General features: G+C 36.2%; 1 protein-coding gene across 1 annotated transcript in view; it reads right to left on the minus strand.

The window, feature by feature from the left end:
• LOC145690606 (peptidyl-prolyl cis-trans isomerase B-like) overlaps nucleotides 1–19,311 on the minus strand; it is a 123,928-nt gene extending 104,617 nt beyond the window's left edge. Inside the window, exons 1-2 of the mRNA XM_081765663.1 lie at nucleotides 19,173–19,311; nucleotides 8,832–9,033 (exon numbers count right to left, since the gene is read on the minus strand). Of these exons, the coding sequence (XP_081621789.1) occupies nucleotides 8,832–9,033; nucleotides 19,173–19,211 (241 nt within the window). The 5' untranslated portion in view covers nucleotides 19,212–19,311. The remainder of the gene's footprint in view (nucleotides 1–8,831; nucleotides 9,034–19,172) is intronic.
• Nucleotides 19,312–19,538: the final 227 nt, after the last annotated feature.

Genomic DNA, 19,538 nt, shown 5'->3' on the forward strand with positions numbered 1-19,538 from the left:
GAAAATTATTAATAACAGTACGTTTAACTAACACACGTATGCAACACAGTAAGAACAGTCTTCCGAGAACTCTTCCCCACGTCCGCTCTCGTCGACGTTTCGCACTCGTATCCTCCCACTCGGCTATGAAGGCCGACAAAAGCAAGCGTTTGATTTCTGCTATTTTAATGCAATGTGACAAGAAGTGGATAACGCCAACCAATCAGAACTGTGTTTCTCGTTTCTACTTCCGGGAGCATTACTCTCCCGAGCTAGTCCTTTTTACTTAAAGCGCAGATTTTACATTGTTTCGACGCAAACCGTTACAGAATAAGCCCCTTTATATTGCAAAGTACAGTAGAGCGTCGATTATCCGAAGTAATTGGGGGACATGTGTGTTCGGAAAACTGGTTTGTTCGGATAATCGAACTGTACTGTACTGTACTGTACTTCTACAGCCAGTGCAAACCGACAGAAGTGTGCTGATTGTTGAAACACAGCGACTGGCGGCTTGGCCGGTCAGCAGCGCCTTATGAAGGCCCCATTAGAAGCAATGTTCCGCCAGCGGTGGCTCAGTGCGGCGACTACTGTGGGAAACTTGGTTTGGGAATGAGGGGGATGATGGACGGTAGGGTGGGAGAGTAACAGGTGCGAGCGAGTACACAGTTCGGTTAAGCGGTCGTTCGGTTGACCGACGTTCGGATAATCGACGCTCTACTGTATTTCTAATCATCTTCTACAATATATTGCTCACTGAGGTGGTCATTTACCACACACAATGTTTCACAAAGTGCTGTACTAAAGGCACACACAGTGCAATAGTCAAATCTATGTGGCATGTATGTAAATGAACAAGTATAAAGAACACTGGCCCGAATCCCGGGGGGATGAGGGGATATGTATTGTCCAATCGTGGTATCGTCCCTCCAAAAATCCGATTTTAAATGCGTTTTTTGGATAGTAATGTAATGATTTGTGTCCGATTGCCACAAAGGAAAGTGAGATGAAATTGATGTCCCTCCAGAATAAATCTCAAATCTGTCCGCCTTCCAATGTTGAAGACAACTCCGCTCCCCTGTTTCTCTACAGCATTGTTTTTCAACTTCATATATATTTTGAATATCGCTTAAAAAGGCATATATTCCAAAGTTGGGCGTCCGCTTTAATCAAGTTTTTTTCATTCTTATCTCCTTTCCACACTTTCTGCAATTTGTTATTAGGTTCATTAATCCGTGCTCTTCACAAACTTTTAAAAGAGTTTGCTCGTTATCAATGTATTCCTTCACAAATGTTAAAATTGCTAGTTCATTGCCCTTGTACATTCGCCATATTGGTAACATAAATGCTCGTTTCTTTCCCACAATGCAACTGTTCGGTTACCTTGCGCCAAGTAGTTCCCTCCGCTCGCCATATAGTCCCATGTTTATAACCGCTTATATATAACAAATAAACAGATTTTTCGAGACTCTTATATATTATCAAGCACACAAACGATCAAATTATCCATATATTTCCTGTAAATTTTAAAAATTTCGCTAGAAACGGACGCCCAACTTTGGAATTTAACCCCTTAAAAATATATAGGAACGGTCTTACCCGTCCCCTTCCCCCTCCCCAATGTTGAAGACAGATTTGTACCGCTGAAGAGAATTATAAAATAAAATATTTGGAGTTCATTTTCTCTAAGGCCGAGTATGTTATTTTAAAAATAGATAATCGAGAATGCTTAAGCAAAAGTATTTACATTGTAAAATATACTTATTATAATTGCATTTATCATAATGAGGGTTCATTAAATTCAGTTTGACTTACGGGCCACCTACAGTCGGCGAGAACTATCTTGGCAGTGACGTCAACGCTCTCAATTGCAAGGCTACCAACTTACGCTATTAACAAATAGTGCTTCGATGGCCCACTGAACGCTTCGCACGTCACGTCGTAACTACAGTTTAAAATAATGCTGGTAGCGAACTACAGAGAATTTAGATAACAATGTATTTGAATAATACTAGCACATATATATGCATTGTTACGACAAAGAAAGAAAAAATAAGATTAGACCCTATATTTATGTCGTCAAAGCAGTTTTCTATTTCCAATCGATTTTTTTTTTAAATCTAAATCCCAACTTCTGCAGTATTTGTTGTAATGCCCACTCAGAACCTTTGAAGTCAATGCTTTTCTTAAGATCGCACAATAATTTATTTAAGGTGGCGACAGTGCTTTCAGCATAGAGATTGTGAATTGTTCTACGAACTACTACTTCATCGAAAGAATCTAAATTTGTTTCTTTTCCTTGTATTTGGCCTTGCTTTACAGGGTGTTAGGACGGATTGTCCAGACTTTACTCCTTCTCGTTCACAATTCGCCACCCGGATCTCCCACTGACACATGTTGCTCGGTATTGTTTCCTACAAGAAAAGCTGTAAACATTAAAACCAATGTCTCCAGCATCACAATGCAATCGGTTGCCTTTCTTTAAGGTACTATCACCCATTCTTATACACAAAATTTCGAGAACGTGAATTAAACAAAGGATTGACAACTTTCACCAGTCAGCACAGACTGTACAGTCCTACACAAACAAAACACGCGCTTTTCAGTTCATTTCATTTCGCTTTTGTTTTTTTAATTTGTTTGTTTTTCCTGGAAGTTGTGTTCTTATGTCCTATTGGTAAATGTTATACTTTTCGAAGCTACATTCACTAAATCCCACGCTCAGTTTCCGAGACCAGGAAACACGTTCACATATCATCCTCTAACTCAAGGACCGTGATAGGTAAAGACATGGGGGTTTCTTTAAAATAAACTTTAAACTTCCCTTCCGAATTTGTCCACTGCATATTTGTGTCTATCTTCAATAGAACGAAAGTTTGTAGCATGTTGAAATCTGAGTGTTGTTAGAACAGAATGAACATAAATGGCTATCATTTAAAATTATTTTCCACATACTTATAATATAAAATTCAAATATAAAATAACCATATTCTTCATGAAAGTTATATAAATATAAAAGCAAATAATGTAGCATTTATGTCTCCTCGAAATCCAGTTGTCGTTATACAAAGATGACAAGTATATTTATCAAAAACGAATCTCCCATTTCGATTCATTTCCTTTCGCTTTCCTGTTGTAGAGAAGGGAGCGTGCTTTTAAGTTGATATTTGTGTTCGTGCATTTTCTCTTTCCTGGGATTGGACGTTGAATTGAACGAAGCGTCTGCTTTAACCAGTGGGATGGCATTTGAGCAAGAGCGAAGTCTACGTCACTGCCAGGATAATTCTCGGACACTGTAATATATGATTAAGGATCCCAGGGGTCTGCGGAGCATAGTTTAAAAATCACTGACTCAATCAATTGTATGAGATCCATTTAAATATGAGTGATATTTAGAGACAGATAAGGATGACTTCTATAAAGAACAGTGCGAAAAGGGACTTTTATAAATCCAATTCCAGGTGGCAGCTTTTGATTTCCAAACTGCCACCTCTTCTTCCACTTTGAGATTGAATTGAATTGAATTGAAAATTCCTTTATTCATGAGGCGAGGTTCAGCCGTCGGCTGCTCTACCACCTAACCTAACAAAAGTACAATTAGAAATGATACAGAAATGTTACATAGAAATATGTAAAGATATCTTACACATACATATAAGAAGACAATAAGCATATAGCGTTTAGTTGTCTAAAGTAAGAAGTAAGAATATTGTATAATAGTAGTTCAGATACGTAAATTTGTTCTCTATACTACATTATGCATACAAAATTGGTTTACTTGCTGCAGTCCACTCGAGCTAAGTTTTTATTGATATAAAAGATGATCCTTTACTCTACGTTTGAAGATCAAGAATTCTTTGCACTCGGTTATATCGGATGGTAATAAATTTCAGGCTCTCACAGCTGAAATAGAGAAATATTTCGCTGCTTTTGTTAGTGTATGCCGCGGGATGTCAAATGTACGGGAACGTTTTGTTTGGTATGGGTGGATTTCATTTCGGAACATCAGCTTACTTTTAAGATAAAGGGGGCCATTATTGTATATGACCTTATGTATCTGCCAGTAGAGATGCAACAAACGCCTCCTTGACATTGTTAGAATATTGTTTTGATTTAGTAAGGGCAGTATATGTCCAGATTTTCGCGTGTTATAGATAAATCTCATGCAGGCATTTTGAACTTTTTGAATTGATATTGCTAAGGATTTAGTAATGGCTGATCCATATGCAGAATCGCAATAGTCGAATAATGCTGATCTAGAAAACCATTATATTTATAGCCTATAATAATCGCAGAATTGATATTGTTTTATTAGATACAGTAGATATATGTCGCTTCCAGTTTAACTCATCATCTAGTATTAATCCGAGATTTTTTACTGAACGTGAGTAATCTAACAGCGTGTCTCTAATGGAAATATTAATTTGTTTAGTTTCCAATTTTCTAAGATCTTCTCTTGTTCCCATGACTGTAAATATGCATTTGCTTGTGTTTATTTTCAAAGGAATTGGACAAGCATCAATCACTAAATATTTCTAAGTTCTCATTAATGAGTGCTGCACTTTGTAAGGCGTGCTCTGGAGACGTGACTAAGCAGAGTTGTGTATCATCCACATACAGATGTATTCTAGAGTGTAGCTTTGGTACATCTGCTGCAATACAAAATAGCAGGAGTCCTAGTATTGATCCCTGCGGCACTCCTTTTCGAAGACTTATTCGGTTTGATACTGCAAGGTTAAGGTTAGGATCTCTTAGTACCACTCTTTGTTGTCTATCTGAAAGATATGACTTGAACCACTGGATCGTGTTGGGGGAAAAGTTATAGTGTTTCATTTTAGCTAGGAGTAAGTCGTGATGAACTGAATCAAATGCTTTAGTAAGATCTAATAATACCAGGAATCATATCTGGTTATTATTTAATGCTCGAAAAACGTCGTCAATGATATGAAGTAGGGCTGTGTCAGTGCTATGTGAATTGCGAAAGCCTGATTGGTGTAGGAGTAAAATAATATTAATGATAACGAATTGGTTATGCACAAGTTTCTCCATGACTTTGGACAATATTGGTAATAGACTAATGGGCCTAAGGCCGTTTAGAGATGATACATTTTGCTTTTTGCTATAGGCATTACAAATGCTTCTTTCCAGGATAATGGAAAGGAACATGTGGCTATGGAATAATTTATTACGTGTGTTAATGGTGATATAATGTGTGGTAAAACAAGTCCAAGCATATTTCCTGTAATGCCTTCGTGCATGTAATGCCTGTATTTTTCCTCGTTAGCTAAGACTCGCAATTCATAAATTTTTCGAGCAAGGGAACGAACATATGCTTGAGCAATGCTAAGCTTCGTTGTTTTTTTTTTACCGGGAGGTCCATGCAGTATAAAAGATTTATGGTGCTGTTGTGAGAGTTGTATTTCTTCCTGCTATATATGGTGTTCTATCCATAAATCAGAAACCTACTGAGTATTGCATAAAAATCGAGTATAACCCGAGACCATGGATAACAATGAAATATATGTAAATATTTAACTTAAGATATTCTATGTATTAGCTTACCTTGACCTGTAGCAATCAAACAACCAATTGAAATACACAAATTTGAAAACATTATAAATATTACACCTACACAAAGACTAGAAATATAATTGTGACTATCAAACGTAAAAAATAAGCATTGCCAAAGAATAAACATAGAATTCGAGATAATACATAGTTCCTTAAATCGCAGTTTCCCCTAAATGTTCATAAGCCTCAAAGGAAATTACAACGGAAGATAGGAGGAAAGGCTTTAAGTGTTAGGCTAAGTCTGAAAATGATACGTATGGGTTTAATTTACATCAAACAGAACAACAAACTGGATCGGAGGTCTCGGAAGAATATATCAAATTTGAGTATAAATTTAAGAACTAACTTCTGCAACAAAAGTTTGTGGAATTGAAGACTATACAATACTATCAACTACTACAAATAAGGTCTGAAGAGGAAAGAGCAAATTGCACACTCAATAATAGAATCGATGTGATACTACATGTTAAGATTCTTCTATGTACCCTAGACTACTCCAATGAATTTTAATCTTTCGGCATTCATCTAATTATCAGACAAATATAAGAATCAAATTGGGCCAGTAACTTTTGCCTTCAAATATGGAACTAGTGTTCACTATAACACTACCAATAACTCAGATTACACTGGTCGGCATGAAAATCCTTCCACGAGGGTGAAAGGGTGTACCGGATAGATTTCGAGACTCTTATTACGACTATCTCATGGAGAAAGTTCCAGCACATAAGGTTTTTTTGGAAGGGGCGGGGTGCTGTTTCCATAATTGACAGAAAATCGTATTTTTCGTATTTAATATGCGTTTTCCGTGTTTGGAGTGCATAATTCTGAATTTTTACCTTAATCCAAGAACTGTTACTAGGCTATATCCCAGGAACATTCTTTTCTCTAGCTCACGACCCCCAGGAAACGTACCCCCTCCCCTTGGGTTGCAAAAATTTAGTCGTTCCACACTGCATACACTAAAACCTAGGCGTTATTGACGGAGAAAGGTTTCGTAATCAACTTGCGACCATTTGTCGTCTTCCTTTTGTCTAGACAACAGACAGATTGTTGAAAAAAGGCACCAAGACATACACCGCGTTGTCGCGTGAAACAAATATTTCAGTTTCGAGTTGATCTTCGTGTTAGAAGGTGGTGTTACGCTGTGTCTGTGTATACCGTAGGTGAAAAATATATTTCTGCGTGAAATATTGACGTTTGTGTTAAACGAACATGCCGAGAACTTGCATCAATTCGACAGATTCATTCTGCTACATATGTGAGGAAGTGATTTTCAAGGGACAAAGTAGTCCATTGTTACCGTTCCTGAAGACAGCCTACCATCTATACTTCGGGTGTAAAATCGGCGACCAGGATCGCGTTTGTGCTCCGAAACAAAGTTGTAACTCGTGTGCGCGTACTCTCACAGGGTGGTTGAAAGGTACACATAAATCGATGCCGTTCGCCGTACCTATGGTTTTGCGCGAGCCCCGTGATCATGTTTCAGACTGTTACTTCTGCCTGACTAATATAAAAGGATTCTTTAAAAACATGAAGCATAAAATACAGTATCCTAACTTGGATTCCGCGAGGAGACCTGTGAAACATGATGTTTGTCTGCCTGTACCCGTAGCACCAGACTCATACACCCTCTGCAGTGTTTCATCCGATGAAGAATCTGCAGCTTGTGAGGATGTTACACAATCTTCGAGTATACAGTCAATACCAATTACGCTCCAGCGCCTGACACTAATGAACCACATGTGATAAGTCAGGAAGAGCTGAATGATCTGATCAGAGACAAACCTTCCCAAATCTAGGGCCCTGTTGCTTGCATCATGACTTAAACAATGGAATCTACTAAACCAAGATGTGAATATATCGATGTATAAGAAAAGAGAGATGAGCCTAGTTCCTAATTTTACAAAGAATGGTGATTTGGTGTATTGCAGTGGCATTCTATCGCTTATGGGACAACTGAAGTTGAACTACAACACTGAAGATTGGAGACTATTCGTAGATTCCTCTAGGATAAGTCTCAAGGCAGTGTTACTACACAATGGCAATGAAAAGCCAGCCATCCCTATTGCTCATGCTGTACATATGAAAGAAACATACGAGAACATGCGAAACCTATTGCAGAAAATAAAGTACGAACAGTTCTAGTGGTCTGTATATGCTGACCTTAAGGTTATTGCCGTCCTCACCGGTTTACCAGGAGGTTACACAAAGCACTGCTGCTTCTTGTGTCATTGGGATAGTCGAGCCAAAGATCAGTACACCATCACAAAATGGCCACCAAGGAAGCAACTGGTCCCAGGGGAGATGAACGTGGCTAATGAACGTCTTGTGGATCCGGAGAAAATATTCTCACCACCCCTTCATATCAAATTAGGGCTCATGAAGGGCTTCGTCAAGGCCCTGAACCGGGATGGTGAAGCATTTAATCATCTCAGAAAACTATTCCCAAGACTCAGCGAGACCAAGGTGAAAGAAGGTGTTTTTACGGGACCTCAAATCAGAGACGTTTTTAAGGATACTTTATTTTCTTCTAAGCTTAATGAAGTGGAAAGTGAGGCTTGGGAGGTCTTTCGAGAAGTGTGCAGTAACTTTCTAGGGAATCATAAGTCACCTGATTACAAAGACATTGTGGGCAGGTTAATTAGTTCATTTCGTAACATGGGATGTAATATGTCCCTAAAGTTACAGTTCCTGAATTACCACATGCTCTTCTTTCCTAAAATGTACAGTTTGGGGAGGTCTCTGACGAACACGGGGAAAGGTTTTACCAGCAAATAGCTACCATGGAGAGGCGCTACAGTGGTAAATGGTGTAATTATGTTGGCAGACTTCTGTTGGAATGTGACACGCCAGACACCCTGTAGTAGTTACAAGAGGAGTAGGAAAACCAAGTGACACGTAAGTGTTAAACTTTAACTTTTTATGCAATTTTATCTGCATAATTTATATTGATATTTAAATTATAACGTGCAAATTATTATGGGTGGAGAATAGCTTCTTTGGGCGGATATTGAAACACCCCCTCCTCCCTGAAAACTGGTACGTCCTGGAGAAAAACGGGTTACGGATTCGAACTCAGGAGCTCGAAACCTAAAGGAATCACCTATTTTCGCTCGCGGAAGCGAAAAATGTTTCGTTTTACCGACCAGTGTTATTCGATTAATATTATACCTACAAACATCTGTGATTCTTATTTGATACAGTAATTATAGTTCATATGTGTATGTTAATTGAGCGTAGAAAGATATTACGAATTACAACTTCATACATGTATGTTCGCTTACCTTGAATCATGAATTCTTTAATAACTCTATGGAACTTGGATCCTTTGTACGTATACCCTTCAAATCCAGTTGTTGCGAAAGTTACAAAATTTTTAACAGTCTTGGGAACAACGTTCCCAAATAAACCAACCACTATCTTCCCAAGGTTTTCTTCACCTTGATTGATATCCAAGAACACCTTCTGAGTTACCACTACAGTGCTCTGGAAAAAAGTGTAAATTGTCTGTATATTGCAAATTCCATAAATCATGGATTGTGTATCTAACGCGAATAGTTCAAACTAACTTATACGTATATAACTCGTAACAAACAAGAAATCATTATAAAAACGGGCTTCTTGATTTCTGTTGTTATAAAACGAATTCAATAAGGTATGGAAAACGTACTAAAATTACTTTAACCAAGTCTGAGATTTTGGTTTACTATCTTATATACTGACTACGTATAATCTGCAAAAGCTACTCGGGCTTCTTCATCCACGATCCTTCTTCACATAGCAGGCTGTCAATGTCAGAAAGGGATGGAAAGGAAAGGTCAACTTCATTTATCATTAATTTTATCAACCTTCACTCATCTTCATCTTCTTTGCCTGCCGTCTGTGTGGCCAATACCGCTGTACAACTCGCAAGCGGTTGGTGGGATTCTTGGGCAAGGATTATCAATGGACGTGCACCATCCTGATCTCCAGTGTTATGTTTGTCTACTTTTACGAAGAAAGAATTGACACTTGCAGACGTGACGTAGATAGACACCAAAATGGCGTCCTCAGTATGCAGACATTATGTCTTATATGTACGCATTTCAGTAAATATTTGCACTCGCACAGTTTTGACACCTTATTTGTGATCGGTCTTGTACTGATGCTGTAGAGCAAGGTTTGATTCTTGGTGAGAACTTATGCACTTCGGATTCCATGTTAAGCTATTGGTTTACTTTTCACACTGTCTTGATACCATAAAGGGATGTTAAATATCAAAACAATGTACCATTTATTAGTTTTCTCCATTACAGAGATGGGTCGAAATTCCCACTGTTCTGGAAACGTCTATGCAATAACGAGATCCAAACGAGCTTCAGGAATAGAATATTCAATAGAAAATACTAGTTAACATTTTGTGGTCATTGTACTGACCTGAAATATTTTCAAAACTTTTTCCCTAAATTACGGAGTACAGTTCTGATAAAATATAGATTCATTAAGAGTTCGCGTCCGAGGTTAGCGTAGCCAGCTTAAAATTATGGACTGCCACATTTCGAAATATTTAATAATAAAACTGGCCTTATTATATCTGTACATTTGAACTGCTTGAATTCCAAATAGCCTAACTCCAATATTGAAATTCTTTAGGAGCGAAATACGAAGTTCAACATCTCATGAACAATTCATAATTTTCTTATATTAACAAACAAAACCATAACTGGTTAGTTTTTGGTTTTATAATTTACTATTTACAAAAATATTTTTAAATAGAAATCCATCTATAAAAGTTAATGAAACCATTAGTACATTGTTTTCTTTCTTTTCTTTTCTTTTCTTTTTTCTTTTTCTTTTTTTTTCATGTTTTGGAGAGAGCATTTGGTGTTCAAAAGATCCATTTCTTCTGTGAGGCTTTTGAGAACTCTTCTGTTCCCTTTATCGGTCACGATATATGCAAAAAAGTCAAACCGAAAACTTATATATGTAATAGTCAATATTAAATGCTAAAAAATCATAACTTCTGGCACCGAATATATCACCAAGACTAAGGCTAGTTTTAGACGGAAGCATTTATCATAGCATTTCTCGTAGCAGATGTGCTGCCAAAAATCTCGTATAATATTCTATGGCATCAAAAGTATATGATGCTTTTACATGGTAGCATTTTGATAAGCATCTTGTCGTGACGTAGCAAACAAATCACTGGAGAAGAGTGCAATTATGGCTCCGAAACTAGAAACAGATTTCAGTCACTATTTCTTCTAAATCCCTTTCTCGCATATGCTTATTATGATTAACTTTGTACAAACAAGGATGCTTCTCATATTTTTAATCAACATAATGACAGTATCCCTACTCCAACTCATTTTTTTTTTTTTTTTTTTTTTACAATTCAATTTCTCCACACAAAACAAAGAGTATGGGTATTTGGCCAAAAATCTTTCTCCTCCTTTTAACACACCACGGCGCTGCAATCGGACCAGAAGTGCTGGGGAAAATGCTACGAAATAGAGCAGGTTCTATCGACAAGAAATACCATAGGATATGCCATGGCATAGGAAATGCTATAGCATTTGCTATTTTACACGGTAGGATATCGATGATACGATTTTTGCTACGAGAAATGCTACGATAAATGCTTCCGTCTAAAACTAGCTTAAAAACTGTCTGATCCGTCATATGTCTTCGCAAGCTGTCACGCTAGAGAGATTAGCAAATGTAACTACGTATCGTTTCCCAACAACACAGCATAGTAAGCCAAGATTTGTCTTGTCGTGTAAGGAGATTCATGATGTATTTACCTTGCATGTGATATTGCTTTCACTTCCGTTGTTATACACTCCGTTATAGAGGAGTGATTATTTGGGTACTTATGTTTCATCTTGCCACTGATTTAAGGGAATGAAGACGTGATTGAATGGATGCGACCAGAAAACAAAAGCTGAACTGACTTAGTGGAAGAATCCAAGACCCATGAAGGTCCACAAAAGTTCACCAGATGTGTAGCCAAATCAAAGTAGTATTGGTTGTGATCTTCAAATTCCGTGTTATTGTGCATTATCGAAAGATGTGCGACTACAAAGATTTCAGTCGTTTACGTGATGTTCTTCCTCCAAAATTACCAGATCTGTAGAACTTAAAGACCACACAACAATACTAAAATAGTGCTTCCATTTATATGACTTACATGATTATCTGTTTCCACACGACGCAACATTCTGAGTGTTCGTCAAACTCCCTACTCTCCGGATAAAGCCCCGCACAGCTTTCAGCTGTTTGGCTACTGAAGATCAAAGGGACCTGAAAGAAATGCGCTTTCACACCGAGAAGATATCTATCGCAACGTCAAGGCTGAGACCTGCACGTTTGAAGTTTTGAGCCCAAGCAGATGTAGTGATGTCTACCGGCTTGATTCGGTTCAACTGAGTGAACAGCTCGATCCGGCTCGTTTGGGATGAGCTACCGACTCAGTTTGACTTGGCTCAGGTGAGCCCTCGGTTCCAGAGGGCTTGGTTGAAACTAGTCCATCGGCTCGGCTCGACTCGACTCAATTGAGCCGATGGCTCCAGTGGGCTCGGTTAGGGTAAGCATCAACTCGGTTCGGTTCCGCTCAAGCCGACTCGATTGTGATAAGCCATCTGCTCGAGCCGGCTTGGTTGGGATGAGATGTCACGAATCGAGCCGAGTCGAGATCTCGCGAAAAAGATGTCTTGACTCGAAATTCGAAACGAGACAAGATGTATGAGGTTTTATTTATATTATATATATATAAATAATTTTCATTTTACGTAGCAAATTGCGATATAAATTTCAGTTTTTATTGCAATTTACAAATTCTGTAAGGCATTTTATGCGCTATAATGCGTAATTACCGTATATACGTATTAATAAAGGAGGTTCAATAAATACGAAAGTACTTCACAATTCCATTCATTATGAATGGAATTGTGAATTACTTTCGTATTTGTTGGATTTCTTCTATCAATTTATTATTATTATTATTATTATTATTATTATTATTATTATTATTATTATTATTATTATTATTATTATTATTATTATTATTATTATTATTATTATTATTTTCTCGACTACAAATATACAAAAATAAGAGTTGCGTCACTAGTAACAGTAACCTAGAAGCGCAAATGACTTCTAATTGGAAATATTTGATCAATGCATTTACTTTCGAAGAGAGTCTATAGGGGTATTTTAGAGTTCACTGCTTTTCTTTGCAATCCGCGCTCATTGTTGGATAATTTTATTATATTATTTGTCAAGTTTAGTGAAGTGAGAGTTTTACCTCTGCGACAAATTGAACAATTAGGCTCAGAAAAACAACGCATTGGCTGTTCTTTCTTCAAATGCGTTGTTTCTCAAACACACAAAGAGAGAGCCCATTTGGTCAGAATGTTTTTTGAATTAGGTTCGTGACGTCTCGCAAGGAGAAATCTTGCAAATACAGTATGTTGGTTTTTACAAGGGGCGTAAATGATCATCCGGTATATCAGTACTTCAAATGAAAAGCGAAAAGAAAAGTGCCCCACTTGAGATTTGCGAAGATGGCAAACATGGGCCTAAATTATGTTAGATTTTTGTAAGTTATGCCAGATTTCAATTATCTTCCTAAACTAATTTTCAAGACCCGCCCTACTTATTTTCATTATTTTAATAAAGTGGTTTAACTGTATTCATGTACAAAGGTAATATGACGCTGTCACGAAGATAAATAAATTGGTAAATAGCACTATATATATATACACAACAAACTCAGGAATTATCCCCTGGAGAATTTCTTTCTCAGAAAACTTGCCTTATTAACAGCCTGGATGCGAAGTTCAGAGTTTTCATGCTGAAAGATTACAAAGACCTAGTGAACAGTATAAAAAAAAAAAAAAAAAATAGCAATCGATTTATTTAAAAAAAAATCCTCAGTTTGGTATTCAGAGAGAACATTTTTACAAACTTTAAGTTTGATGGGTGAATCAGTAGACTTTTAATACATTCTCACTGTATCCACTGAGTTACGAAATGAAATAGTGTGCCTCCAGACGCACTTAATTTCTCAACCATCCCCAGATTAATCGAACACAGTAGCGTAGCCAGGATGTCTGTTTGGGGGGGGGCAAGTGCTGTTATAGGTACATATAGAAAAATTACAAACAAAAAATATATAAACATAAAAATATATAAAAAAAATTACAAACATCAAAGTATCAAAGCACATTGTCGAACCTCTTTCGGGGGAGAATTATGAAGGAACGGATGTATTGTACAAAATAGAATAAAAGTATCTCATTCAGATTTCTATCATCCCACAGTCCATCCAAAGACTGAACCACAAGAGATGGGCTTTCTGATTTTAAACAAGATAATGTGCCTAGCTGAGACTTTACATTATGAAGATTATATTAGTGAAAATTATGCAAATGCAATTTTACATTTTAGTAGATATTACCAAATATTGATCTCCGTGGCTATGTGTTTAGCATACTCTTCTTCGGCGCGAGAGTCCGCGGTTTCATTCACGGTAGAAGCTCATGTGGTTCAAATCCCACGTTAACCCTTTCTGACCGTGTGATTCCATTTGGAATCACAAGCTTCCTTGGCTTTCATAGTGCATATATCGTGCCGAAGTTTACAAATTGTCTCATACGTTGTAGTTATAGCGCTCTGGCAATATATAATTTTGAGAAAAAAAAATAGATTTCCTTATTTCCTTAAACTTCAACACATAATCCATTGAAATAAAAAGTTTCTTCATTTCCAAAACATAATTCACGTCAGAAAGGGTTAAGCTGTAGGTTCACGTCTTATACAGCTTTGCTCCTGAAAGGGATACTAAACAATAATCTAATTTAATATTACTATTTTTTTAAGTATTCTTTCTTCATTCCTAATCCACAGCTTGAAGAAGAATATGTGGCATTTTGCCCTAAGTAAAACAAAATAACAGCTGAGCAAAGAAAATAAATTATTAAAAACTAAAAGCTTAGCTTTTAATGAAAGGTATTTGCATTGCTCAGCTGTTATGTTGTTTTATTTGGGTTGATAAAAGCAGAGCTTTGATGTCGAAAATATCATCGATGGTATTTTTAAGCATTTTCATTATTTTCATCAGAAAACTTGTAACTTAAAACATCTTTCAGGAAAGGCTGAACGTCCAAAAGGTACTACAGTATTTGCCCACAGTTAAGAGGACTTTGCATATTTGTGGCAGCATAGAAAGCATCACTAAGGAAAAAGGAAGTCTCAGTTCTGTATGGCATCCAATCTTAGGGAAAAAAGAAAAGTTACGATTGTTCGTTCACTAAAGGTGAGATGCTTTCCGAAGGTGATGTTTGATGGATAATATAACACTGATATTCATTCTTTTGCAGAATATCTCTTATAGGAGTTCCATTTTCTTCCGGAAGGACAGGTTCTCCATTTTTTAATTAGGATGCGCGTCATTCCAGTAGGACGAATGGCGGTACTTTATTATTAATATAAAATGTATTCAAACATTTCAAATCAAATAAATATTTGTGTTTAAAATAAGGAACAATACAAGGGGTAATAAGGAACAAAGTTCAAGGTATATTCATATATGATACGATACAAGGTAAGTCAAAGTTAGAGCTACCCTGATTACTGTATATTCTGAAGTGAAAGAGGTATAATTGTAAATGGGTTTAGGTGGATGCGGGAAATTTCTAGCAGTATAATGTGTTCTGTAAGCCATTTTGGAGGCAGCCCTGTTGGATTTGTCTAAAGGCTATTCTGATCATAATGCTCAACTCCTTTATTTTTACACAGAAATAATTAATAAGAATAGAAACGTGGGCGTGGAATGGTCCGAAAAGCGTTCATTTACACCCACTAACGTGGCATATTTCAGATACTTGTTGAAAACTGAGTCGTGGGAAGATGTTTATATTTAATGTTAACGACCAATTTAATTCCTTTTTATGCATATTTACTCATTATTTTAATATTGCTTTTCCTAAACAAAAATTTAAGATAAATAAATCGGTAAATGTCAGTTCGAAGTGGAAGACTTCTGGAATAAAGGTTTCTCTAGAAAAAATGCGCTATTTACATCAATTATCCCGACGGTGCCGTACTCCCGTGTTTAAACCCGATACCACAAAATGTACAGACGAGTTTTACATAAGGTCATAAAACAGGCAAAAATGTTAGAGAATGATACTTACATAGGGAAAGCTTCCAATAAAATGAAAGCTACATGGCAAATTATTCGGAAAGAATCTGGGGAACGAAAACTCTCCTCTAAGATAACTAGCGTTTCTTGTCAAAATAAAATTATGAAAAATCCGACTGAAATTGCAAATGCTTTTAACGATTACTTCACGAATGAAGTGGAAAAGCTTATCACTAATAACGTGAACAATAAACTATCTAGCAAACAATACATTAGTAGACATAACGATATTTTCGAAAAATCATTGTTCTTGCACCCAGTAACTAGTCAGGAAATCTTAAATACTACACTGAAAATGACAAATAAGAGTTCTTCAGGATATGATGAAGTTCCTGATAAAATTTTAAAGCAATGCTCTTGTGAAATTGCTGATATCTTATGCTTCATAGTAAATAACTCATTTAGTAGTGGCGTTTTTCCTGAGGCATTGAAGCTAGCAGTTGTTAAGCCCTTATATAAAAGTGGCAAGAAAGATCTTACATCGAACTATAGACCAATATCATGTCTGTCTACCTTCTCTAAACTTTTTGAAAAAACTTATGTATATAAGACTAGTTAGCTTTCTAAATAATTTTAACTTAATATCTCCTGCTCAAAATGGCTTTAGATCAAATAAATCTACTGAAACTGCTCTTTACTCTTTTCTCTATTCTGCTTTAAATTCAATAAACGCTAAGAAATATACAACCGGCATATTTCTTGATCTTAGCAAAGCTTTCGATACAATTGATCATCAAATTTTACTTAAAAAATTGCAAGATTATGGTATTAGGGGAAATGCTTATGAGTGGTTTAAATCGTATATATCCAACAGAAGGCAAACTGTTGAAATTAACTGTCAAACTCGAGACACTCAGGGAGTAAGCAAATATTATTCAGATACCAAAGAGTTAAAATTTGGAGTTCCTCAAGGTTCCATCTTAGGCCCTATTCTATTTTTAATATATATAAATGATTTGCCACAATGTTTAGACTCTGCTAAAATTGTTCTGTATGCTGACGATACAAATATATTAGTAACTGGAGAAACTTACGTTGAGTTATGTAATGCAGTAGATTCCACCATGTCTGCCATCAGTGAGTGGATGGATAGAAATAAACTAATACTAAACACAACAAAGTCTTCGTGCATGTGCTTTCACGTAGCAAAAAAACGAGATAAGAAAACGCCCTTGTGTAACAATTAACGGCAAAACGTTGAATTACGTCTCGGATATCAAATTTCTTGGTCTTTGGGTGTCAGATACATTAGATTGGAAAATTCACATTCAAAAATTATCTAGTAAATTGGCTCAAACCTGTTACATGTTAAAGCTTTTACGAAATAGTGTCAGTCAACATGTTCTGCTCACAACTTATTTTGGAATTTTTCATTCTAAATTGAAATATGGTATTATCTTCTGGGGATCTACTGCACTGCTAAATTCCATATTCGTTTTACAAAAGAGAGCTTTGAGGTTTATGACCGGAAGTAAACCTCGAACTTCTTGTAAACCTCTATTTAAATTTCTTGAAATCTTACCTCTTCCATGTTTATATATATATATGAAATTCTAAAATTTGTAAGAAAAGATATACAGATAGATACAAGCACCTTCCGGTTGAACTCAGACATTCATATGCATAATACAAGACAAGCGTCTGACCTTCATGTAGAGTCCTCACGTTTAAAAGTACATAAGAATAGTACATTTCCTATGGCAGTGAATATTTATAACAAGCTTCCTTCCACTTTAAAAAACAAAACATCTGGTTTCAATAAAGCAGTCAAGTCCTACCTACTCGAGCACTGTTTCTATTCTGTAGAAGAATATCTCGCCTGTAGTAAATAATGTTTAAAGTATATATTAAATATATATTTTGTATATCTATAATGTAAGGTTTTATTAACTGTTATGTTGTTTTATATCGATGTATGTAAATTAGAATAATGAAAAATTGTACCTTTTTTAAAAATATAAATTCACGCTATTTTAATATTGCATGTAGATTTAAATCTATACATATGTACACATTCAGTGTTCTTATGACGTGTCCAACTCATACGTTCACGTTGTGAACAATTTGTATGAAAAAGGATGAAAATAAATACAATACAATACAATACAATAATCTTAAATAGAAAAAGGAGCCCACCTCATTTTGTGCTAGTATTTCATGGGAACTTCATTTTCATTATTACTGTTTATGTAACCAATTTCATATTGTTCCTAATTTCAGTATCATTTATAGTCATCGCTGAAAAGTAGCAGGGTACAAATACTGAAAATCTGACTTTGCCTTTGAATTTCTATTGAAATCTAGTCTTAAAGGTGATGCATCACATGACCCTTGTTTCCATTCATTTTTTTTTTAAGAGATTAAACCAAAATTTCTACTTTTGAAATGGGCAGCAGACTCACGTTATCTCACCAGAAAGTTTTCCCGCGCCCACCTAAGTTTTATACAGAACCATCACTTTTTTTTTTTTTTTTAGCACATTTACGTTAATCAGAGTGATTGTGACTTTTAATGTTGACTTGGAAATGCTTAGATTACAACCTATAATAGCAAATGTTGTTAAAGTGTTGTAATCTAGATCTTGACTGAGTCACCTTGTATTTATCAATAAAGCAGGTACAAAATGAAGTGAAATCTTTAGTTTTGCGTTCCACGGTTATGCTGGCTAGGCTAAAGACGACGGTGATGATGATAAGTGAATGAAATGGTGGAATGAAGAAAGTGGGAGGAAATGGGAGAACCCCGAGGAAACCCACACACACGGTGTTTGTCCACCACAAAGTTCACTTGGCGCGAGCTGGAATCGAACTAGGGGCCCCATGTACCAGAGGTGAACGCTCTACCACTGAGGCACTGCAGCTCCATGTAATAGGCACAGTCAGAAACAATATTAACTTAAGTATAGGTTGAAGGTATATGAAATTATAGCTCCAACCTATACTTAATATTGTTTCTGACTGTACATGTATCCATGAAATTAGGTTTTCTACCCATGAAATTAGGAGCTTTAGTACCCATGAAAAATATTTGTACTTAAGAAATCACAGGTACATTGTACCTGCTACCTCTTGGGTACCATGTACCTTCCGTTTTGTACCTCTGAAATAGTGGGTACTGTATTTAGAGTGTATGAAGAGCTGTAACCCAAATGGTCCGTCAACGAGGACGAATAGCCAATTCGAAGTAAAATTGCTAAAACTAATAATATTTAAAAATAACGGGGGCTGGTGGCGCCAGACATATATAAATTGTTCTAAGTATCTTAAAGATTGTATTAAACAATTACAAATGTATAAAAGTGAAATTGTTTAAAAATTAAAATGGAAAAAGTAAAACTTTAACACTCATATACTTTTCAGTCTGGCAGCCATCTTGATCCCCCTTTTACGTACTTCTGTTTTATGCAAAACTATGTGAATTCATAAAGAGTATATAGAACCTTTTCAATCTTTTTCTTTCTACTTGAAAGACAACCCATTTCTTCACAACGAGAGATGTGTAACGTTACTGCATATTCACATTACAATAACTTACAATGGTACGATTATTTATATGTACACTTCATGTACATTACTTTCTTTCTTTTCTTTCATAATTTCGATAGAGACTTTAAACCTTCAAGTGCAGGGCTTGGTCTCTGTCACCTTACACGCTAAGTATTGTTATAATTATTTTGTATCAGAGGAAATTTTCAATTAAAAACCGATAAAAATGATCAGTGGCGATGAATGATGCAGAGGCGTATTGAAGCCCCGCAGCACCCAATGCAGAATTTTACGATTCACTACTATATATATATATATAT

The sequence above is a fragment of the Thermobia domestica genome, chromosome 7 (genome assembly GCF_964235325.1).
Source record: "Thermobia domestica chromosome 7, izTheDome1.hap1.1, whole genome shotgun sequence".
Lineage (NCBI taxonomy): Eukaryota > Metazoa > Arthropoda > Insecta > Zygentoma > Lepismatidae > Thermobia > Thermobia domestica.